Source organism: Apteryx mantelli, chromosome 12 (genome assembly GCF_036417845.1).
Source record: "Apteryx mantelli isolate bAptMan1 chromosome 12, bAptMan1.hap1, whole genome shotgun sequence".
NCBI lineage: Eukaryota > Metazoa > Chordata > Aves > Apterygiformes > Apterygidae > Apteryx > Apteryx mantelli.
The window spans coordinates 4,944,277-4,968,830 of record NC_089989.1 but is presented as its reverse complement, the minus strand read 5'-3'; the positions used below and the strand labels follow the sequence as shown (position 1 = coordinate 4,968,830).

Sequence of the window (24,554 nt, the reverse complement as noted above, 5' to 3'; positions counted from 1 at the left end):
AGCTGATTTGTAGTTGCCTTTTTTAAAGAAAAAAGAAAGAAAGAAAGAAAGAAAAAAGCCCAGATTCCAGCCTCTTGTCATTAATGTAAGCCAACTTCATTGCAGCAGGACATTCCTGCTGCGAGATGGAGCTGAGATAGGCGAGCTCGTACTCACGCTGTCCCTGCGGACTCCTAAGCCAGCATCACCTCTCCAGCAGTCTCCGCGGCGGTGGAGGGCCAGATCCTCAGCTGGCGCGGGTGGACGGACGGGGCGCCTTTGATTAGCACCACGAGCTGCCGACCCAGAACACCAGCGCCCTAGGGAGGATTCCAGTAAACATCTGGTACCATTAAAGATCGCTGGTTGCAATCTACCCCCGTAGAGGGCCAGGGTTGAGGAACTGCATAGTTCCTCTCTGGGGCTTAAACAGCACACAGCTTTGAACGTGTTAGCAGGGGAACGCTTAAGAAAATCAGCTTTGGAAGCAGAAATGAGGAATGCGAAGCTATTGCGTTAGTGGTTTCTCTAATGCGTCTCCATTTAATATTTGCAAATTTAACATTTACACATGGAAGCCTTACAAAAATTATGTTACTAGGAACAGCTTCTGTACCTCTCATAATAAACAAATGAGCAAAAACACATAGTATGTATAGCAGAGGTTTACAGCTGGGATCCTATATTACTTCTTAGAGCCACTTATCTAAGATCTAATATCTATAAAAAAAAGCCTCTCTGTTTGCTATTTACACAGGTGTCCTGGAGCATTATATAATCATGTAACAGATCAACATAGCCTTAGGACCTCAAAATATAATAAAAGTACATTAGGATCATGACATAGGGGAAAAGAGTTGGCTACCATTTGACACTGGTCTTTTATTCCTTCCAGAAGGTCACCTAGGAATGGTGGATAGATATCTTCAGTTCTTCACAAGACTAAGATGAAGAAAATTCATGTCTTTTCCCAGCCTTGCTCACCCAGGCTTTTTAAATGTGAAGACAAGTTGGCTCCTCAAATACAAGTTTAAATGTTGCCAATCTTACTTATGCTGAGATGTTCCACTAAACTTGGCAATAGATCTCATACAGTAAGGTCGACAGGCCAGGTGTCTTTCAAGATCTCTATTTCAAGAGTCAAGCATTAAAGTAGTAAATCTATAGTAAATTAAAGAATTCAAAATATTTACCAGCTAGGAGGACAATCAGACCTGATAGTTGACAGAACCTACATTAGATATAGATGTTTCCACATATTCTCTAGCCACAGAGAGCATCAGAAACTACATTACAAATCAAAGCAGATTCTTTGATCCATCCAAAAATGCCCCCTCTCCCCCAGAAAAGGCATACATCATCACCCACCAAAAATAGGAATTTGATGTATTAATCACAAAATCCTCTGCGATGATTAATCTACCATTTCAGTCAGCCAAATCCTGAAGACATTGTTTCAATCTTAAGAAGGTAACAACAAAATCCATGGGAACATAAGAACAAGGGACACGTTCCATCCCTATTACTTCTGGCACCAGCAGAGCTATTCGGATTTTATTCTGCTGCAGTACAGAATTTACATTTGAGTAAAGACCTTAGAATTTGATATGTTCAATTAGCAATATATTGCATGCAAATGATATTGTAAAGTCAACACTACTAGATCAGACCATACACTTACTATGAGTGAATTATGTCTTCTGTTCATGAATTCCCCTTGTCATTCTCTTCCAAAGCATCTGTTATGCAGGATCTATACATATTGCCTGGCTACAGGAGAAAAAAAAATCAGGGTTAAAAGAACTTTCACCTCAGAGTCCCTAGGCTGTGCACAGCTTTTCTGGCTGCCACTTACGCCAAGATACTGCATCTCCCCCATATTTTTTGTCAGTTATTCAGATTCCCACATATACCAGAGGACTGTAGCCAAAAAATAAGTAATTATACATAATGAGATGCAAGAAGCAATATCTGATACTTCTATAAAGTTTTAAAAAAAAGTATCACCCTTTTTAGGTACAAGCATGTCATTGTGCATACTGAAGACTGCCAGAATTCGTAACTAACAATCATTCGATATAATGCATGTAACTACCAAGGAATTGTTCCCAGACTATTATCATTAGCATTTGTCTAATCGTACGTATACAAATTAAATGGCACTGTGGTTTATAATGGACATACTATCTTTGACAAAAGTAACTGTTTGCCTGCTTGAGAGCTAGAGCAGCACTAACTCTTAAGAAAAGTATTTGTTTCACACATCTTGCACTGTTCACTTTCTTTATAGTGGTTTTTGGAGCTGTTACTTTGGCTAGGGTTTTACTTCTTGTTCATTAGGCTCTCAGACTTGATTTATTTACAAGCTCTTTACCCACAAATGTACTATATAAGAGAAAAGCTTTATCAAGGGAATACTTTTCTCCAGAAAGCACAAATGCACAAATATCCAGATCGTCAATTTTCTATGAACATCAAGCAAAACCAATGAAGACAGCTAACAAAGTCATCATATTTCCCCACCACAACTTGGTCTTCTCCCCAGTTTTTCAGGTTTTCACTGCTCCATGCCTTGCCAAGTAGCAGCTCTCTTTCTCCTGCTGTGAAGCCCATCACTCAAGGGAAAGCACAAAAACGCAGCTGAACAGTAAATTACAGCACTGATGACCTCAATCTCCCTGCCCAAGTAAGGGCCAGTTCAAGTTTGCTCAGAGATTATTCTTCACCATCCCAAGGCTGCCAATTTACAAAGCAAAGAGCTCTCTGAGAAGTCCTAAAAACATTCGCTTACCAAGCATTAGCTCCTCTAAAATCAATAGCCATTGAAAGCAAGTCCCGGCCCTTCCTCGAGAAAAGCTGTGCAAAGATGCGATTCTCTTTCTGCAGAACAACAGGAAAACCTACGAGGAGCTAGGACAGCTTCCCCGGTAGGGAGAAGAGGAGGAGAGCAGCCGAAGGCAGCTGTGTAACGCCTCGGCAGCCGCAGCCGCCGGCCTCCGCTCGCTGCAGGGGGAAGGCACCGGCGCCCTGGGAGGGGGTGGTCTCTCCTGCCGGCGGGGCAACTCGTGCGAGGGACCCGCGAGTCACCGGGGAGCTGCCTCGCGCCTGCAGCTCACCGTCTCGCACCGCCGAAACCGCTCCCTACGCTCGGCGTGCGCCTCTCCCAGGGAAGGGCTTTCAAAAAACCGATTCTTTACAGAAAAGGAATTTTGGAAGGAGCTGCTGTCTAAAAAACAAAGCAAAACGGAAAAAACTGTGAGCCACGCTACAAACGCTACACTTCAGTTTGCATGTTTTAAATTCCTTGCGATGGATCTGGAATAAATCAGCAATGGGTCAAACTGGTTCAGAAACTGTTTGAACAACTGCCTATGGCGTGGCCAGGGGTTCTCCGTCAGCTGAGTATTTTTACTGCTGCTGTTCAATTACCATTCGACAAAGCAGAACTGCTGGGAAAGACAACACAACATAAACCAACATTAGCTGTAAAAGCATACGGTGCACCAAGATTCACGCTGCACGGCCCGCGTGCGGGAGACGTTACCAAAAGCAACCTCACACCACGCTGCCCAGCAGCAGCGCTCCAGGCCGGCAACGTTCGACACAGCCCAAGGCGAGCGATCGTCAGAAGAACGTGAGAGGCCGGATTACCTAATTTCATCTCTGTAATAGAAACGGTGATTGACAAATAATTATTTTACATTCATAAAACATGCCATGAGCAACATCCTACATGCACGCGGGACTTTCTGCCTGCGCTGGAAAACAACTGGGAAATTAGGAGGAGAAAACATCGCTGCGAAAATACCGTATTACTGCTTCTGCAGCTGCAGCCCCAGAATTTGTTTCACAATAACTCAGTTACCCTTGTTTAAATAACGAGGCCAGAAGAAAGTCTGATGTATTTCATATGCATTTTCTTTGAGCAGGGGGCCTTCACGTCTGTTCGAAAAACGTCAGGCTCAAATGACACCACCAAAGTCAGGAGAGATGCCTAACCATAACTAAAAGCAGAATTTGGCCAACACAATTGGAAAATACCAGCACAGTATATACAAATGCACACACGCAACCTCATATAAGAGCAGAGAATTAGACAGATTTGATTTTTTTAATCACACCTTTTTTAAATAAACAAACAAAATTTCATGTACAAACTCCTCACTACTCTCCTATGCGGTTCATTTCTCCTACTGCAACATAAACATACTTATTAGACATTGTGGTAGGGAAGAAAAAAATTTTTTTTTCCTGTCGAGGATTTTAAACACTGTTTAAAGAGCTAAAGAACAGATCTGGATTGTCCTCCAAACTGACTTAAAAAAATATATAAACAATTCAAGACTCCCACAGTCAACTGAATATATACATAAGCTACATATGAATATATTTTTAAACAGACCTTTATTTTTTCCCCTTTGTGTTTACAGTTTCCTCTAGAATATAGTCAAGAGGAAAAAAACCCATCCTTTTACAATGAACATCATAATCATTTAGACACTGTTTCTCAAGAGACCTTATCCAAAAGGAAAACAGTCTTTCTGTCAACTTCAGTACCAATATCGGAAAGTTTTGTATCGTCTTTGTAAGATCATTCCATTAAGCATGCTCCTAAGAAAAAGGAAGTTCTCAGCTTTCTTTTCGCATTCAGTGCCTGACTCTAAGGTGCCATTCACGGCATCAGGTTCCCTCCCTGTTCCTGGTACACTTCTTGATGACACCTGTGGCTGGAACATTCTGCAACAGCAGGGCGAAAATTGGTATTGGCAAAGCCATAAAAGCATACAAAGACTTGAAAAAGTTACGAAAAACGTAAGAGTCGAATCTAGCGGATAACAGCATTTTTAATGAAATTGAACAGATAAACTTTGCTGAAAATTAAAAACAATTCTCTTGTATCTGAGCCCATAATGACTATTTTGAACACATATACTTACTGCTGCCAATAAAGAAATTTTTTCTTAACTTTTCTGTTATTGGGAAGCGCTTGAATACAATCCAGTCCAAAAAAAATGCTGACTTTCCTAAATAGGGGCTGTGTTTTTGCAATAAAGAATACTGGTCAATATACAAGTGAAGGAAAACTGAACCAGATGTCAGTAATAGGACCACAGAACGTTGCATTTGCCCAGAATCGCTATTTTAAACACACGATGTTGGTCTACTGGTTTGTGGGATAATACATTCTTGGCAGGGAGAAGAAGTTTAGATATGTTCGAAGGTTATCCTGGAACAGAAAAAAAAAAAGGGAAAAGAAGCACAAGAGAGGTAGAGAGAGGCCGCTAATTCATCAAGCTCCTACTGAAAAAAAAAACTGACTTAGGAAATCAGTTCACAGAAAAGCTAGTCTCACAACAGAAGTTTTGGGTTTCACATTAATTTTCCTTTTCTGCTTTACTTCCTTGCTTCTAAAACTTCATTGTATTTTACCTTTTTTTTTTTTTTTTTTTTTTTTAAGGAGTCTTACTGACACTCAGTTTCTGGGCAAGGGTCTGAGGAAAATCTGGTGAGCTTTCACCTTTTCAGACGAGGTTTAGTCAGACGGATGGGTCGGGGCACCACACCCCAGAAACCGCACACGCCACCCAAACCGGACACAACCCCGTCCCGTAACTTCTTCACGGTGGAAACCTTTGCTCACACAAGCCCTCGGTTGACATCAGTGACATTACTTAAGCAACTGGAGACATTTACAGAACCGAGTCGCGCTGCCCAGAACGGCTGCAGCAAACCCTGAAAGCCATATGCACAAAAGCAGTATAAATCCAGGTCCCTAGCCCTCGTGAATTAAGTTCTTACCCATCTCTAAAATGCTTTGTAGTTCGCATTTGCAAGGATTTGGGCTCAGATTTCTTTTTAAAAAGTAGTTACATCTGTACGCCTTCTTAATATAGAAATAAAACTTCAAGATGTACTTTGTATGTTTGGCGCACAACCACTTCCCTGTTTTACCACGTAGTAAATTTAAAAATCAACTCTGTTCATTGTTTTAACAAATCCTCCTCTGAAAGATAATTAAAACCACTTCCCAATATACAACCAAAGTTTTATTTTTATAGTCTATCTTCCATTATGGCATAATCCTTTCTTCTTTTTTTTAAACCAGTGAAATATACAAATCACGCAAGACAGAAATATGTACATTAAATGTACAGAACAGAGGAAAGGACATAGAAGATTTACATATCTGAATGACAAGTAAAATATTTTACATTAAATAGTGTTTTAATAGCTAGGATCATTAGACTCAGTTCTGCTCAGACACAAGTCACTAAAAAGGAACAAGAGGTGATTCAGCAAATGAAAAAAATGACCATGGTTTTTGCATAATAAAAACCAAAAGTGACATATTCAATGAATTAGTGCTTTATTTATTTTTCTTACTTTAAAGATATTCTTTGCAAACATCTGAAATTGAGGGGTAAATATGTCCTTGTACAATAAATTAAGAGCAATAAAGCGCCATTTAAGAAGCTGATAAATGATCAAGATGAACTTTATGATACAGCTTATAGGCTCGTGAAAGTTAAGGCTTTAGTACAACTAGGCTAAAGTGAGAGATTTTCTTCATTTGATATCTGCAAAACCAATTTCTTTAACTTATTGGATGGGTGTGCATTGGAAAGAGGCATCTGAACCAATGGCCAAATGCTGTGCAAATACACAGCACCGGCGGGGGGAACGCATATTGTTCAACAAATAACAATTTTCATTACAAACAATGAAAACCAAGGGCCAAATGCAGCACATTTTAGATTTAAGGTGTCTTCTTTCAGCAATAATTAATAATGCCCTTACATGAAAGTGAAATAGAAGCGATCTCCAAACCGGTATCAAGTGCAGGGTACTGCCTGCCTCCAACAACAACCCAAGAAGTCCTAAGGCTGGGAAGAGGCTTGCTTTTTTGTGATTATCCTTAAAACCTTTGAATCATAAAAGTTTTTTTTTTAAATAAAAAAATTAAAAACACCAAAAAGGCTAAAATCAATCTAAAAACCTGAAGAGATCTGAAAAAGAAAATGGGGGATGAACTGCCCCTGTAATTTAGAAGTTTTATTATTTTTAAAATCATTAAAATATATACGTACAAAAAGCTTTGAAATATCAGACACCAGCAGACCACAGTTTTCCCATATATATGTAACTGCTCAAGTATAGTTTGAACAGTTTTAGTGTATATCTGCAATATATTATCTAAAGCATGTGTACTAAAGACAGGATGATAAATTTGGTATTGCTGCAATATCTCATTGAACTATAATAGCCACTTAATGTTATTAAAATATGAAACTATTGTCTCCTTGAGTGAAAGCATTCCCAAAATCTGCAGGAAAAAAAAAGAATCAATCATCCCAAGAGTGGATATCTACTGATTTATTTTCTCATAAAATTAGAGGAGTTATTTGTCAAGCTGTGTTTCAAAAGGTCGCCAACTATCACACCATTTTTAAGGCATTTTCAGATTTGGGGATTTTATTTGCTACGGGCCTTCCAGGCTGGGAGAGCGAAACTGTTTGCAGGCACGCAATGCCACCGTTGGCAAGCGGGCGATTCCTCCCCAGCCGGGCGACGGGGCATCACTGAAGTCGAGACCTCATTTGCTCTCAGTGCTCTGGAGCACAAGATACCCAAACATCACAATTAGTTGAAAAACTAAATCAGGACAAATTCTGCCTTGAAGTATACCTTTAGCATCTGTCAGGGCAGTTTTTTGGGGGTTTTTTTTGCTTTTTTTTGCTAGGTTGTGGAACCAAACCCAATGAATCACGACTAGCACAGCTGAAGCCTTTATGATCCTATGCTCTTTACCCTCGGACGATATTGCGTATTTAAGTGGGCACATTCAGATATGCGATTGACACTGCACTTCATGATGAACCTCGTGAATATACCACCCCTTATTTACAGAGGCCTAAATGCACTGAACAGCTTTATATACCCTATTCAGATAACTCCTAGTGTCTGCAGCTAGAAGTCACGCACAGGTCTGCGTGCTCCTCGCACCCATATGAATTGTTTTAACATCCCAAGCACATTACATGGTTTCTCTGCCTACTGCACATGTATTATGTCCCATGGGACTAAATTAGGATATGTTGGATTTTCCCCTCAAACTACTCTATTTTTTTTAAGAAAAGTCAAATTTTTTTACTTTGTAAAATAAATATTCTCAGGTTCTCCCCCATTATTGCCAAAAATATAAGCCACACACAGTTCTGGGATGGATGCAGAGAGGGTTCCAGGCACTTCTCTTTGCAACCTTTATATTTTTCTTTTTTTCTCTCCTTTTTTTTTTCTTTTTCCTTCCCCCCACCCCCCCTTTTTTTTTTTTTTTTTTTAAAAAAAGAAGACGACAACTCCTTGGACTCTATAAATAAAGTGGAGATAGTCCTGTGGAAGGGGAGGGGGGCCTGCACCCCCTCGCTGGCAGGCGGCAGCAGTTCCTCCCACCTCGCCCCTCCCCTATTTGCACACGAACTGGTCCACGATCTCCGTGCACAACTTGCATTTCACGTAGCAGCACCAGTGGAACTTGCAGTGGCAGCGCTCGCGCTGCACCGTCTTGAACTGGTCGTAGCCCCGGCCACAGCACATGAGTTCGCAGCCGTCCATGCCCTCCGAGGTCTTATTGCAAAGGCGGCCCTGGGTGCCCAGGGAGCCGGTGCTCTCGTTGCGCACGCAGTAGTCGGGGCTGGGGTCGATGTAGACCAGGTCGTGGATGGTGGGCGCGTTGAAGCGGCTGTTCACTTGCACCAGCTTGCCCCGGCTGTTGAGTTTCATGGCGGCGGCGCTGTCGTACTTCTCCTTCAGGGCATCGCCCACCTTGCGGAAGTCGGCAAGCTGCAGCCAACAGGTCTTCAGGCTGCAGGACCCCGAGACGCCGTGGCACTTGCAGGCCACGTCGGCCAGGTTGTACACAGTCTGGAGAAGGCGGGGAGCAAAAAGGGAGGCAGAGGATTAGCACCACTGTTGGAGCGTCTATTCCCCGCCTTTCCTCCCCTCTGTCCCGTTCCCCCGCACCCCTCCAAAACACGCAGCACGGCACCCTCTTCCCTCCTCAAACACACTGGGAGGGAAGAGTGGATGCACATGCACCCCGCGACACGCCGAGGAGGAGGAGAAGGAGGAGGAGGAGGAGGAGGAGGAGGAAGCCCTCCTCACCCTCTCCCCGCCGCGCAGACCGCCCCGGCAGCGGCATCGCTCACACTGCAGCCGAATCGCAGGAATTCGCTCCCGCGCCAGCGACGGATTTTGCTGTTTCATTGAGAAATGTAAAACATCCCTTTAACTTCTATCCCCAGTTACTCTTCCTGCTGATCTGGCCTTGGGGCTGCAATTAGGGAAGGAGTTAAGAGTCGCCTCGCTGCTGGCTCAGCTGCGGCCGCCTCTCCGCTCTTGGCTCGGCACCCTCCTCCTCTCCCCGATACCGCTCCGCCGGAGAGCCGGCGTCCAAGCAGAAACCCCCAAACACCTATGGGTGGGAGACAGCACTGCACAGCAATATCCTCTTTACAGGGCTTTGGCAGGGAAATATCAGTCATTTGCCCTGTACAAATAGAAATGAGAGTCAGTGCTGACACTGCCCCAAAAATCCTGGGGTCTGACACATTAGATGATACCGTAGACAGCTTCCACCCAGCAGTTGTACAAAGTTTTAATGCTGCCAAATGGCCCTGCAAAGACGAAGCCGAGGAAGGAAAAAACTGCTAGAGTCTCCGTAGGCAACTGTGAAAGTGTCATTTTTCTTCTCGCTAATAGTAAATTGGCCTTTCCATTGCTTTCAGACACCCTCCTCTCACATTTAAATACTATTAATTTTCAATTATCTTTCATCCTTCTTCACCTTAGAACACAAGTGTAAAGTCTCCAGCTGACTATTTCTGGCACTTCCAGCTCTAGGAAAATAATGATTTTGGCTCTTCGCATGCAGACTATTAAAAAAGAAAAGTTTACACCCATTCATTTAAGGCATTTCCAAGATTAAAGAAACCATAAAGACATGTTTAACCACAGAAGGCCATGTTTTCTAATAACATGGAGAAGCTTTTCACATCCTCTTGAAGCCGGGAAAAAAAAAAGGAAAAGCGCAGTTCTGCGACAATATTCCCCAGCCCGGGAAGCGCCGCCCGCCTCTCTCCCCTCGGTGGGGATTACAAACTAACGAAATCCTGCTCTGCGGAAAACTCGCCGGGCAGCGCGAAGGGAACGGTGTGGAGGAAAACCCGAGCTCGGCCCCCGCCGCCCCGCGGGGGAAGGCAGAGGGCTGACGCAACCAGAGGCGCCGCCAGCGCCCCGGCCCCGCGCTCTCTTCACTCGCGCTCCTCAGCGGAGGTCGGCCGCCGCCGCCGCCGCCACGGCTCACCGCGAGGCCGGGGAGGTCGCCGCCGAGCGCGCCGCCGTCCGGAGCCCCACCGCTTACCCGCCTGCCGGCCTCGTTGTTGTGCAGGTTCATCATGATGCGGGCGCTCTCGTAGGAGCCCCTCTGGTAGACGCGCTCGCGCTCCCGGGCGTCGACGAACTCCTTGGCGAAGCGGTAGCCGTACTCGATGTTGTCGCCGCAGCCGCCCCACAGCCAGTCCCGGGGTAGGTCCTTGGGCCGGGCCGCCCGGCTGCAGCCGCAGGAGGAGAGCTCGCCCTCGCGGCACGCCCGGCTCATGGCGTTGACCACGCCGGCCGCGCTCACCGCGTAGGTGAAGGCCGTCTCCCGGCTGCCTGCGGGGAAGCACAGAGCCGCGTCACCCGGCGGCGTCCCCGCGCGCCCTCCCGCCCCGCGCGCGCGCGCGGCCCCCGCGGACGACACCTGCCCCCGGGGAGGCCCCGAAAGCCGGTCGCCGCTGGGCCGGCGGGGCCGTCCCGCGCGGTGCTCCGGGCAGCGCTCCCATGGCCTTCGCGCCGTGGTGCCCGCGGGTCCGGCCCCGCCGCGGGGCTCGCTCCCTGTCGCGCCGGCTGCGGCGGCAGCGCGAGGAGACGTCGGGCCCCCGAGGGCCAACGCCAGCCACCCGCCGCGGGCTAAAACCGCCGCGGTGGCACATTACGAGCGGAAGAGAAAAGAAAACAGGCTCCCCGTCTCTCAAAAAAAAAGATGTTAAATACAACTTTTTAAAGCCCGTTCCTTAAATTACTACTTCTCAAACATGATTTATGCACTTTACCCACTTGTTCCGCTGCGCTTAAAGCTGCAGCGCTTTGCAGAGCCCGCTGGCACCAAACGCACGGCAGAAGGGCGCGCGACTTTCCAGCCGGCTCCGAAGGAGCCTGTTTAAAACCAGAGGTGCCCTGCGCCGCCCGGGCTCTCGCGCTCCAGCTTATCGACGCTGAACACGCCAGGTAAGCGAGCCCACAGGCAGCCGTGGCTACAAACGACAGGGGAGGAAGACAACCCGACGCCTTGGCACACGGATGCCTTGGAGGTTTCCTCCTGCGTCTGGTTCCCTTAGGTGGAAACCCAAAACCTTGAGTTTAAAACTTTCTGAAGCAAAAGTTACCGAGTTTGCACTGGTAGCCAAACAATACCCTCAGTGGAAGATAACGTCCAAGTACCGCTCTCTCGGCAGTAACTAAACCCGCCTTTATTTAGAGCCTGGCTTCCTCTGTCTCTCTTCCCAGGATGCCACAAGTTCTCACTACAACCAGAAGAGACTCCAAAAAAAACCAAAACGTGTACCAGACAGCTCATCTGAAGTTTGCTTTTCATCTTAAGAGACAGTATCCCACTGTTTTTTCTTTTTTTTCCAAGAAAGACTCCCAGAATAACTAAGAACAGACTAAAAATAAATGTATTATTTTCAACTTACATGAGTCCAGTTTTATTTCTAATCTTTAGTCCAATCATTTGGTCAACCTCATTTTTAACTCAGATTTACAAGATGCTTCGGGAACAGCGTGGACCTTTGTAAAATCAGGACTTTAAGAGGTTGGTTGAGTTTTGGACATCGTCATGTGAATTCTGGGCAGCAACATTTTGAGGCAGAAGCTGTGCAAGACCTACTAGAACAGGCCAAATCTAATAGGAGTTTTTGAGCACTTCTGGAACATAAGCAATATCACACAGGCTGGTCCATATTTAACATCGAGATGACACCAAGCTCAGAGCAGCTTTGTTAATACAACAGCTGTCATCAACTGGATTAATTTTAGTAATAGATGCTGTTTTTAAATGGACAAAATCAGAAGTCTTATGTTGGGAAAGATCAGATTTAAGGAAGATGAGAAGCACTTTGCCCCCTACTTAGTGATCTATGCTCACAGACACCTGCTTGTGGAAGTACTTATATGAACATAAGTATCAAGGGTTACAGGAGCGGTCTCTTCAGTTAAAAGAGATTTGGCTTTATACAGTGACTTATGCCTTGCATTTACTACAAACTAGCAGGGGGAACCTCCTACGGATTTTCATGTTCCCCGTTTGCTCTGTAACACACATTTTTGGATTAATTCCTTAAGCAAAATTTCCACTAGATGTAGAGGAAAGAAACATGGTCTGCTTTGGACCACAGAAGTTGCCTCTTCTGTTCCAGTTTATTCTTTTCACATTTAGTTAGCTCACGCTCTCACATGGTTAACTATGTTGTTTATTGCAGGATTTAACCTCATAAAGCTGAGCTTTTTATTATTATTCATTACTATCTTGGAGCATATTTTAAAGAACTTGCTCTTAGCGGGAAGGAGAAGGAAAGGCTGGGGAACAGAGAAGAGAGTTGTCCCCAAAGTTTCCTCAAGGCTTGAACATTTAGGCAAATTGTAAAATAACATGAACTGTTGGAACAGATTTCAAGACCCCTCAAGCTGCAAGCCAACACAGCCTAAAGTCATCGACCCCAGGAGCACATTAAGAGTGATGGTTCAACATGGATGAGTTGCTCTGAAATTTTTTTTCAAGTCTTTAGGCACAACTGTGCTTTCCTTCACTGTCAAGCATATCTGTCTTTTCCCACAACGTTTCTCCCCATCGTAGCCATGGCAAGGAAACACATTCCAAACACACGCGAGTCCCCTTCTCTCATATATAAAAAAACATAGAAATGGAACAGTTCAATATACAGACACTGTAGGAAGCCACCCACAGAGCAAGGAACTGAGCTCTGCACTTGATATGAGCAAGTCTGCAAGAACAGAGCAATTTTTTTTTTTTTTATATACCTGACCATAAGATACAAAATGCTCTTTGTCTGGTAATTTAAAAGCGTTCAAAATCAGGCAGCAGGCATGAATAGCCTGGACCCCAACTACCCAGAGCTGCTGGGGGAGGATCCGCTTATTTCATTCCACGTTCCTGCTTCTCTCCTGCTTCGCAGCCCCAGCCGGGCAGCCCCCGGCCGCGGGAAGCCAGAAGATGGCGCAAGGCGTCGAGGCACCACGGCCCGCCGAGGAGCCGCCAGGCACCGAGCGCAGCCGAGAACAAAAGCCCCCAAACTTCCCAGCTCAGTAAGCAAGTTTCCAAGCCCAAAGGCGGGTTTATCTCTACAGCTTTAGCTAACTTTGCCGGCTCGACCCTGGAAGGAGGACCGTCCATCCGCACTCTGCGGGAGCGACCGCGCTGTCCGGCATCAGCCCCGGTGACAAGCCCTCCCAAGCGACGGGGACCCGGACCACCATCTCCCTCCTCACGCCGGAGAGAGGGCGAGAGGGAGGAATAAGCGACAGCCCCCGACACCGCAGGGCACGGCCAAACCAAAGCCAGCTCCAAGAGCACGCGTCTTCCTTCCACTCAGGCCATTACTGGTCATTACCGAAGGTCAGCGTGAAATAATACAACCGCTGCCGACAACACCTTTCTTGTTCTCCCTGAATACACTCTTTAGGACCTGTAACTCTTGCAGATGGCTATTAACCCTGCTTCCATCTGCAATTAGAATAAGTGGCTTAATTACATGATGAATTGCTATGTAGACATCCAACTAATGCAATCATATTCAGGAGAAGGGTGCGGCAAAGTTATTTAACTTGAAAGAAACCACCTTTAAATAGATCTGTCATACTTGGGGAGGGGAGAAACTTGTCTTCTGGAGACAGGCAGACAGGCATCGCGACTCGCGGGCCGAATCCTGCACATTTCTTCACACAATTAGTCCCACTGAGCTAATTTGCACTTACTTGAGTAATAAATAAGGGCTGGAAGACAAAGCCCCGAATTTTAAACAGGTTATTTTTCTGACATTTGTTAGATTATTAGCACAAAAAGGTCTAAAGAAAAAGTTTTTATTCACATTTCATGTGCTTTTAGGCTTTGCTCAGGTAGGACATTGGGGGAGGTTAATACTGTGCTTGCAAAAAAAACTGTGGAAGGTCATTTATCTGAAATCAGCTGCTCCAACAAGGTATTTTTATGCTATAAAACTTTTCATTCATCTGAAAAGCTCAAAATAAAAACTTTTTATAAAAATTGAGACCGAATGTGAATCGACAGTATTCCTTCAAGCTTAATTGGAGTTAACCAATTTGCAGATAAACCTAGCTTGAATCCAATTTTAGAACTTTCTTTTTTTTTTTAGAGCAGGACAGAAAAGCACTGGAGTAAAAGCTTGACTTCAGATCTCAAACTAAAAAGCAACACTGAGTTTGTCAGTATATTGATCACTACCTAAAAGATCACAGCTGTCATCTATGAAAAATAAGGGGGTTTTCTAATACACAGAATCAGCATGGGAAAGCCAGAGGGAGATTACACCATGGACCTAGCTCAGTACCACTGGTTAAAATTTTGCCAGGGACTTTAAAATGCGATGAGGTCCTTAAACAACAGGAAAGGCAGGAAGCACGTGAGCATTGGAGAAGCACATTTCAAAGAGGATCTGATAGGGAAAGGGTTGGGTGCTCACCAAACTGTAGCAAGATGTTAAAATGAATCTGTCTCTCTTACCAGCTACATGATTACATTAACTGTGAGTTACCGGGACAATCACACATTTTGCCCTGATAGAACTGATTTCATACCAATTACAGTGCTACATTAGTTTTAATATAAATCCAACCTTCTCAAAAAGAGCAAGATGTTACCATATCTGGAAATAAACAAGAAGGAATTGTGTATAAACACTAATAGACAGAGCAGCAATTTTCAGTTAACCTCTAGACCAAGAGTAATTTATTATGCAACCGCTAACTTTGGAACTAGACATGGCCATCTTTAATTTTACAAGACACTTCTGGTTTTAATTCTTTTAGATTGCCTCTATTTTGTTTCATTTTTTCTAAAAAGAGAACTCAGGGCCACGTTTTCCCTTCCTTCTCCTCTGTTCCCATATGCAGATATATGTTCCTACTTTGTTTTCCAAGACACATGGCTGGACAGTGGTGGGAAATCACCTCCAGCTAAAAATAATTCAACTCCTTTGCCAACTTTTAAAAACACTTGATTGTATACAGTACTCAGTAAGAACCTGGCAAGAGTTTCAAGTGCAGAACATAATGTGCCATACATATCCTTAGACAAGAGTTTAAACAAAAAGATTTTGCTTCCTACCTATCTGCATGACTCTGCCAAAAACAGAGTTGTTGTCCACAGTGCTGCAATTCCATCTTCTATGTCTGAACTGATACTGGCACTCCTTAATGCCCGTCTTTGCACCCTCTCCAATGAACTGCATATGGTCCTGATACAATTGGCAGAGTTTCTTCTGTCCTTGGGAAAGCCCTGCTAGCTGGCTACATAGTGGCTGGGCTCCTATTATATATACCTCTGACATCTGCACAGGGTTCATGGGGTTCATAGGATTCATCCCTAAAGACCTGCATAAAGAAAGATTCGGATTAATAAAGAGAAGACTTAAAAAAAATTAGTCTATAAATCTCAAACAGAACTGTATGTTATATGCAAGCATTGAGCCTATGACTCCTATTCTTGCTATCAAGAAAAAAAACCCCACACATAAATATGGAACTCTTGTTTTAGAGACAGCACAGAACAGAAGCCGTTAGTTCCCATCCATGTGGTCGTCACCATACATTACTGGCTGAAGACACAGACAATGGTAAGACTTGGAAGAATCGTATCTGGGCAATCTTTCACCAGCTTTAATGGACATAGTAAAAAATAACAGAAGCTCCAAACAACTGCAAGGCCAGAGAAATACATAAAGTAAAAACAAAAGAGCCCCCCAAACCCACTTTACTTTAACACACATTATAGATTTAAGTCTGGATTTTCAATCTGTTCTACCATAAGCAAACACGGAAATCTTTAACATGCCAGAAGTTAGAAACTACTGCAGACTACTTCTAGCTTCTTCTGACTGACACAGGAAAAAGAGGCGAGTATATTCACTATAAACAAGATCAGCTTTGTTTCTTAATTCTTAAAGTGCTCTGCGCATGATACATTTTAATTAAAAAATGCCCATTAATCTGGAAATGATCAATTGAAACAGCAGAGAAACACTCCCCACATTGTTCACTATACAGAAACGGATAATTTTCCGAAGTAGAAATATAAATATACTTCTTTGTAACAAAATATATATATAAACATTTAAGTTGAGGAAAAGTTCAAACCTAAATTTGAATCTAGTAGTCAATATTACTCATAATTCAGCATTTTCTCTTACATATGCTAAATTTCCAACCTCAGGGAGTTGAAGTGACTCTCTCAGAAGAGATGCAACTCCACTAGTTTAAGGATGATCAAATCCATAGAGAATCGACTTTAAAGTATTCTAAAAACTGAGGTTTACAACAGGAGATGCTACACATTTACACTTATTCCAGAAACACGTTCATTTTACTACACAACATATTACAACGAAAACATTACTCTCCTGCAGTCTCGTTCATGCAGTACTTCCTCAGAAACAGATAAAGCACATAAGAAGCAAACAGGCATTTCATCAAGCAAAACTTGACACCCCCGTTTAAAATCAAGTCGATATAAGATGCTTACCACCAAGAGCTGGCTTCTATTACAACCTGGGTAAAAGAGGAGAAAATGGCCAGAGCCACTACGAGGTACTGAGAAGCCATTGTACTGCCAACTGTCCCCAAAGCACCTCCTTGGATTAATATTGCCGTGGATTTCTAGACGGGGGGGGAGAAAAAGGAGCAGATTGTTTATTGCTTCTCAGACCATTTTCGAGCATTCAAGTTTAAACAACGGAAGTATCCGGGCCCCTTTTAACTCGACTCCGACTCGCCTGCCCTTCTCCCCGCCGAGGCTTTGGTGGCGAGACGCCGGCGCGGCGCGGCCGCCGCTTCGCCCGCGCAAAACCCGCCCGCCCACGCGCCCACCCACCCGCGCACCCGCCCGCCCGCGGGGCTCGGCCGGCGCCGGAGCCCGCGAGCAGCGCAGCGCAGCGCAGCGCAGCGGCCCCGGCCCGCGGCAGCCCCCGCCCCGCCGCGGCGCCCCCGCCGGGGGGGTGCCCGGGGGCGCTGCGCCCACGCGGGGCGGGCCCGCGCCGGGATTACCCCATCGCTCCGCGGCGAGCGTTAGCCCCGGCTCTCGTCGCTACTGAACGCTCCCGGCTGGCTAAAAAGGGGCTTCGGGTTTGCAAAGCGAGCCCCGACGGGAAGGGGCGGGGGGCGGCCCGTGCCGGGCTTTGGCGGCGGGGGGGGGGAAGGGAGGGAGGCAGGGGAGACCCCCGGGGGGAGCCGAGCCCCGGGGGGGCGGGGGGGGCGCGCCTTCCCCCTTCGCCGGCGGAAGGCAGACGCCCCCAACTGCCCCTTAAACCAGCTCGCCGAGGTCCTCTGCGCCGCGGCCAAACCCGTTTTTCCCCGCCGCTCTCGCACACGGGCTGCAGCGGTCCCGAGCGCCGCGGCGACGGGCCGGGCCGGGCCGGGCCAGGCGGGTCGGCACCGGCCGGCGGCCCCCGGCTGCCCGCCTGGGAGTGAAACGCGCCCCGCAGACCGGCGCCGCGATCACCGCCTGCGTCCTCGCGCGGGACGCTCTCTAACTTGCGAACTGGTGCAATTCTCTTCTTTCCCCTCCCTTTGGAAGAAGGAAAGAAAAAAAAAAGACATTTCGACACTTGGGGGCTCCCTATTCATTCTCAAAAAGCCTTTAACGCTGAATCCGAGGTGCTCTTAATTTTAATTTATTTGTGTTTATCAGGGGTCGGGACGGGAGAAGCACTATCGCGGCACGCAGAGGAAACTTATGCTAACCCGCAACCCGGCGGGACACACACAGAAAATTGCAGCGAGCGCGAAGACCGCGCACACGCCCACGGAGCGATGCGCCAGCTCCGCCGCCCCTCGCCCCGGCCTCCGGGCGGCTCTAACAGCCCCTTCCTCAGCTGCCGGGGGCTAATCTGGGCCGCTCTCCCGGAGCAGAAAGAGCTCGTCCATTTTAGGCGGGATAAATCCTACAAAAAGATGGGAAAGCCGAGGGGCATATTAAGCACGGGACGAGGCTAAGCAAGGTGTGCTAGGAGCTCGCTGGGACACGCCGATAAAGGTTTTTTTTACTTGCATCTATTTAGACAGTTCTTAAAAAAAAGAAAAGAAACGCGGAACAGAAGCATGGCAGAACTGCCCCAGCGCCACGGGAAGGCCCGCGAGCGCCGAGCCGCGGTGCCCACGCGGGACCCGCGCCGCTGCGTGACGCCGCGGCTCCCCGACACAGCCCCGGCTGCGGGAGCGGCCGGCGCCCCCGGGGGGGGGGGAGGGAGAAGGGGGCGCCCCGTCCCGCGTGGGCGCCCCACGCGGGGCGGGCACGGCGCTGCCGGCGGCGAGCAGCGGGAGCCGCGCTGCCTCGTCGCGCTGCGGCCCCGCGGGCGCCCGGGGGGAGCCGTGCGGCCCCGCTCCCAACAGGGGGCGGCCTCGGCCGCCGCAACCCCCGCCCGGCGCCGGGGCCCCGCCGACGGCATCTCCCGCCCGCCACGCTCGGTACCGGCACCGTCCTCATCCTCGCTGCAGCAGCGCACAGGCGCTGCGGGGCAGGAGGCGGCACCTGCGAGCGGGGGCTCGTCGCCCTGCCCGCCGGGGTCACGTCTGCGCTCAGCAGCTGCCATCCAAAAACCACAAAAAAAGTCGCCCGGAGTACTGGCTCTCGGCGTCGGGAGCGCGGGGCTCCATTTTAAACGTCGCAGGGCCGGGGAGCCTGGTGTTCGGCACGCAGCGCGCCCCATGCCGAGCGGCGGGCGCTGGGGCAGATGAAAAGGGCTCTTTTACAGACCCTGCAGCCGTGGGATCGCCCGGGATCCGGTTTTACACGGGGCGTCTGGAACGGCTGCGAAGGCATCTGGCTTTCTGGGAGCGCTGCTACCTCGGGCAGGGAGGCAGGGAGGGAGGCAGGGAGGGAGGGAGCGCCGGGAGGAGGAGGGGGGGAGGGAGGGAGCGCGGGGCCGCGGCCCCGGGGGGCAGCAAAACGCGGCCGCGGGGGGCTCCCAGCTCCGCGGGCCGCGCCGGCAAAGCGCCGCGGCCGCCCCTGCTCGCTGCCGCGGCTTCACGCGCCTTGGGGGGAGGCGACCAGGTTTCGGCTTTACGGAGAGCCGCTCGCCGGCGCTCCGGGCGCGCTAACTGCTGCAGCGCAGGCAGAGGGGCCGCTGCCCGCGGCTGCCCCCGCGCACCTCCGTCGCTGCGCTCCGCGCCCGCGCAGCGGCCCCGCTGAACTCCCCGTGACCCTCCGAGGGCACCTAACTCAGCATACAACTGACAATTAAAAACAAACAAACAACAAAAAGCCAGCAGCCTTTCCAACATGGAGTCCTCGCAGCGCCGAGGGGACACCGGGGAGCCTCGCCTCTCCCCTCCTGACCCAAGCAGGACCCTCTGCAGATGCAAAGTGATAATCTCCAGAAACTTAGAATAAAATTAAAAAAAAAAGGGGGGGGGGAGAGTCTCTTACTCCAGGTTCTCCGCTGGCCTTCAGCCAGCTCTCCTTAAAGGTACAGGCCACCATTAGCGCCTACTTTTACCTCCTCCATAGCAATCCTCCCAGGAAAAGTTTGGAAAGATGTCTTTAAACTTGCGTGAGGAGCCGCTGCCAGGAAGATGCACACGGGCTGCGCGGGCAGACCCAGCCTAGCAAGTGTCCTTGCAGCGGCAGCCCTGCTCCTCGTTTAAAAAAGAAAAGAAAAGAAAAAGAATAATAAAAAAAAAGAAAATCAAGGCGCTTTTTCCACGGCGGGGAGCAGTTTTCTCCGCGGCGGGCTGGAGCGGCGGGTCCCCCGGCGGCGAGGCGGCAGCGCGGGGAGACGAGAGCCGCCCGCGCCCCGCGCCGGCCAGGGCCGCGCCCCGCGGAGGCGCCGCGCACCCTGCGCGCCCGCCGTCCCGCCGCCGGCACCCGCGCCGCGCACTCACCTCCATTGCAGCGGGATCACCGAGCAGGAGCAGCCAAGTAATCCAAGCGGAGCAGGGGGGGAAAGGGCGAGGCGACAGTAAAATCCTGGCTCGCAGGCGCCTGGCGGGGTCCTCCCCAGCAGCGGACGGCGGCGGCTGCCGGGGGCGCGCGGGGGCCCGCGGAGCCGGCGGGGGGCGGCGGGCGAGCGGCGGCTCTGTCCGGCGCAGGCTGAGCGGGTCCGACTGCGGAGCGGGGCACCAGTGCAGCCTTCTTTCCAAGGTCCATCAGCAAGCGCAGTAATTAGGGCTCTCCACCACCAGAAGAAGAAGAAGGAGGCAAAAAAAAAAAAAAAGCCAAAAAAAAAAAAGCCAACCCAACACACGCACACTGCGCCCGTGGGCGTGATTGTGCGGAAGCAAATAAAAATCTTCACAAGCGGCAGCGAAAGCGCCGCGGGCGACGATCCGTCCCAGCAGCCCAGGTGGTGCCGCCGCGGGGCTCCGCGCTCAGCCGGCCGCCGCGGCGCTCGGCCCGCCGGCGCGGCCCCTCCGCGGCTCCGCGCGGGCGGCCGAGGGGCACGAGCGGAGCCGGCGGGCGCGGGGCTCCCCCCTGCCCGCCCCCCTTCGCTCGCTCAAAGGCTGGGCGGCGCGGAGCCGGGCGGCCGCGGCTGCAGAGCCATCCTCGGGCTGGCTCCCTCCATTTTACACAGAGAAGAAAAAAGCCAAAGAAAAAGAAGAAAACCCAACAAAAAAAAAGTTTTCTGCACAACTGGGGAAGGGGGAGGGGGGCCCGTGTGCACGCGTGTGTCTGTCTTACGGGGCGACTGGTCCTGCAAGGAGAGCAGGGGCAGGGGGAGGGGAGAAGTCCGGGGCTTCAGGAGCTGCGGCTCCCCCAATCCATTGCCGGCGAGAGCCCCCAGCGCCGGGGCGCAAGTTACGCGCGGGAGAGCGGGCCGGCGCCGCGCTGCAGCCGCCCCTTCCTCCTTGAGGCGCTGCCCGCGGCTGCTGCAGCAGCGCGGCTCCCCCCGTGTCTCTCCCTCGCTCCTCTTCACCCCGCTCCTTAAAACTGTTAAAAAAAAAAAAAAAAGGAAAAGAAAAAAAAGTTGGAGAGCCAACGGCAGCTGAAAAACTTTCGGCGGGGCGCATGCGCTCGCCCCGGCCTATTGCGAAGTGGGCTGGATTTTAAAGCCGTACGGCAGCCAGCGACCCCCGCGGCGGGCCGGGGGGGGTCCCCCCGCCGCCGGGGCGCCCCCGGGCGCGCGTGGGCTCCGGCTCGCCCCCTCGCGGCCCCCGCGCCCTCCCCGTGGCGGTGCGCGGCCGCCGGGCGCTGCTGCCCGCGGGTGGCACCGGCCCCGCGCACCGCTGGCGGCGGCGGCGGGGCGGGGGGGGGGGGGGTCGCCCCGCGGAGCCCCCGCTCGCAGGCGTGTGCGAGCCATGTGCCCCCCCCCCCCGGCGGCAGAGCCGCGGGGCTGCCCCGGTGCGCGTCTCGTCCGACAAGTCTTCTTGTCGCGGACACGAGGGGCAGCCGCGGGTGCCGCTGGCCAAACGCGGGGGCACCGAGCGGGCTCGACGGTTTGGGTTTCCTCCTCCTTCCCCAGTGTCTCTTTCCGCTGTAAATTGGGCAGGTTGTTGACAAAAACCGCTTGGGTGAAATCACGCGGGACCCGGGGAGAGCTAGAGGCGAGGAGGGCGTCCCGGCCCCTTCGTACTCGGGTGCGTTGCCCGCCCTGCAGCCCGCAGCCGCAGGGTTTATCGCACCTCTCGCATCGCACATGCACCCAAGCACAGGAAACAGCAGCGCTCCCCGAGCCTGTTCGTAATTCCGCATTATTTCCCTCGTATTCTCCCGTAACTGCGGCTCCAAGGGGGGGGGTGGGGGGGTGTCACGGTATCAAAGCAGCGCTGGCAAACCCAAACGGGCTGCGAGAGCCGCCCCGCTATCAATAAATGCATTCACTCCTTCAAAGCCCTTCCAGTGCAAATAAAACCCCTCCGGGAGGGGGAACGGCACATCTCGGCCCGCCGGAGCCGCGGCCGCGGCCCACGCTCCCGCGGGGCCCGGGCTGGCCCGCCCCGTCGGGGCGCTGCCCCCCAGGTAAGCGCAGCCCCCCCCCCCCCCCGGCGCCCCCAGGGGCTCGGCCCGTCGGGGCAGCCCCGCGGCCGCTTCCCCCGTCGGGGCGCCGGCTCGGGGCTTTATAAACGAGGTGCAGCGCCCGGCTTGCAATTCCGGGGAGGGGGGAAAGGGGGTTGCGTCCGCTCCTTTTTGGAAGACCGACCTGAGTTTTATGCCTAGTAAATAATATTTTATTGCCTTTGGTTTACTGTGGCATTTCAATTATCCCCTTTAGGAGTCTGCAAACTGCGCGGGTTAAAGGTCATTTCTCAAATCGCTAGAATTAGTAAAGAATAGCAGAAAACTGTAAAAGGGGGAGGAGCCGCGCAGTAAAACAAGAAAGATCGCCCGAAATAAACTAATAAAGAGCCCCGAGCTGTTTACCTCTCACATTTGTATTCCCGAATGATGTTTATCATCATGTAATTGCATAATGTCATCGGGCACAGGCAAACGCCTAGCCGGGACGATCAGTGCAGCCAGCCAGCGCGCAGAGCTATTAGCAACAGCTTGGCAATGCGCAAAGCCAACACCAGATCATTTTCGTTGCTGGGATTCCTACTCGTTGCTTTTAAAAAAGAAAACCGAACAGGGAATTTATAAATCACGGGCAAATTTTCAAGCCATGGCGCATAGAAGTGGAAATCAAGGGCAGAAATCCAAACATCCTGCAAGGCTTTAAGAATTTTAATTTCTCCTCGCTATTTAAAACAGCTGGGTGAAGCTAGAGGGGGCAGGAGGGAGAAGTATTGACAATGTCACAGGCAGTTGTGCTGCTCGAGCCGTTGTTGTCCGCGTTTGCTAGCAGTGGAGCTCCCGAGTTAACTGGGTGATCATTCGGGTGTGTTTTGCTGCTCATGGCGGAGTGTTTGTATGAGAACATTTAGGAATGCTCAGAGTAATGTAATAGGAAACCCAAAAATACGGGTAAATATCCCAACAGCAGAAGCCTGCAACAGCAACGTTGCAGGATTTTACAGATGAAGGTCTGCTATAGGTCTGGCAGTTCAACCAATTCTTTGCAAGATGGCAACACGTTATTTCTGGTCTTTTAGGTATGTTTCTATCGTTTTTCTGCAGAGTAATGCATTTTAACAAAGGACTAGTCACATGCATGTGTTCATTTTAACATACTCCTGAACGATTTATACCTTTACACCGTGGCCAATGGCAAATATCCAGTCAGGGGCTGGTAGACACATTTTTCCATTAAGAAGAACCCATCTGGGAGGCAGAACTTTCTAGAGAAGAGGGTAATTTGCTGTATCTTTTTACTTCATCTTGACATTTGAATATATAATATAGGCATTATTATGCATGTTGCACCAAACCTTTGTGGAGGCATAGCCCATTTCCAGCTGCTTCAGTATTACCATGCGCGGTCTGTCTGCATACATGCTTTTGCAGGGTGTGGGCCATACATGATACCACAGTGTCCGTTTGACAAAGTAAACGTGCCATGTTGCTTCAAACACGTAACCTGCGCGCTGCCCACCAGCACATCTGCTCCAGGGACGGCCTCTTTTATACTAAGCTCCTGTGGGCTTTATATAACTGCCTTGAAACCATGTATGCACTTCTCTAAGGTTATTTTCTTTCCCCAAACATGCAATTGCTTTCTTCTGCAGACCACTCTGTCATCTAAAAGATAGCTAAACTACAAAAAAAAATTGCCAGAGGTCACAACTGTATACCAACTCTTGCAATAATTGTTATTTTCCTAAATCCTCAACCACTTGAAGCAAGAAATTGCATGAACTCTCTCTTTTTAAATAATTGCTTTATGTTTCCAGCTTGCATGACTGCTGAAGGAACTGGGACAAATTAAGAGGCTAGAAGACAAAGAAAGAGTATGGATATCTTTCTCCCTCCTCCCCCCCCCCCAATTTCATTTTTCAAAAAGCATTTGGGAGTAGCCACTAGAGAAGAGGAAATAGGGAGTCCGGATTAGCATTCATCTGTACCAGGTTAAGACCTGCTATAGATGCAGTGAGATGCAAATAAGAGACAGCTGGACAGCAAGAGCAAAGTTTACGGGGTAAAGAAGTCACACAAATTCTAGTACATCTATTTACAAATCTGCAAAGTTTGTACAGATATATATACCATTTACATACGAACTGATGATAACTATAACTACTTGTTATTACTAGTAATGCATAGCATAACAAGTAGCCCCCTCAAAGCATTCAACATCCGTTTACATTATCAGCCAGAGACAGGCGTGGACTCATTTTTGTTTTTAATGTGC

At 49.5% G+C, this 24,554-nt stretch overlaps 1 protein-coding gene across 2 annotated transcripts; it reads right to left on the bottom strand.

The window, feature by feature from the left end:
- Nucleotides 1-6,334: 6,334 nt before the first annotated feature.
- WNT5A (Wnt family member 5A) lies at nucleotides 6,335-20,521 on the bottom strand. Of its 2 annotated transcripts, none has more exons than XM_067303770.1 (5): nucleotides 20,212-20,521; nucleotides 16,856-16,989; nucleotides 15,443-15,708; nucleotides 10,400-10,692; nucleotides 6,335-8,901 (listed from the first exon to the last, which is right to left on the bottom strand). In XM_067303770.1, the coding sequence occupies exons 1-5, from the start codon at nucleotides 20,215-20,217 to the stop codon at nucleotides 8,443-8,445; spliced, it is 1,158 nt and encodes a 385-aa protein (XP_067159871.1). In that variant the 5' UTR covers nucleotides 20,218-20,521; the 3' UTR covers nucleotides 6,335-8,442. The 2 variants fall into 2 exon arrangements, with proteins under 2 accessions (XP_067159871.1, XP_067159872.1); XM_067303771.1 differs by lacking the exon at nucleotides 20,212-20,521 and adding an exon at nucleotides 17,698-17,767.
- Nucleotides 20,522-24,554: the final 4,033 nt, after the last annotated feature.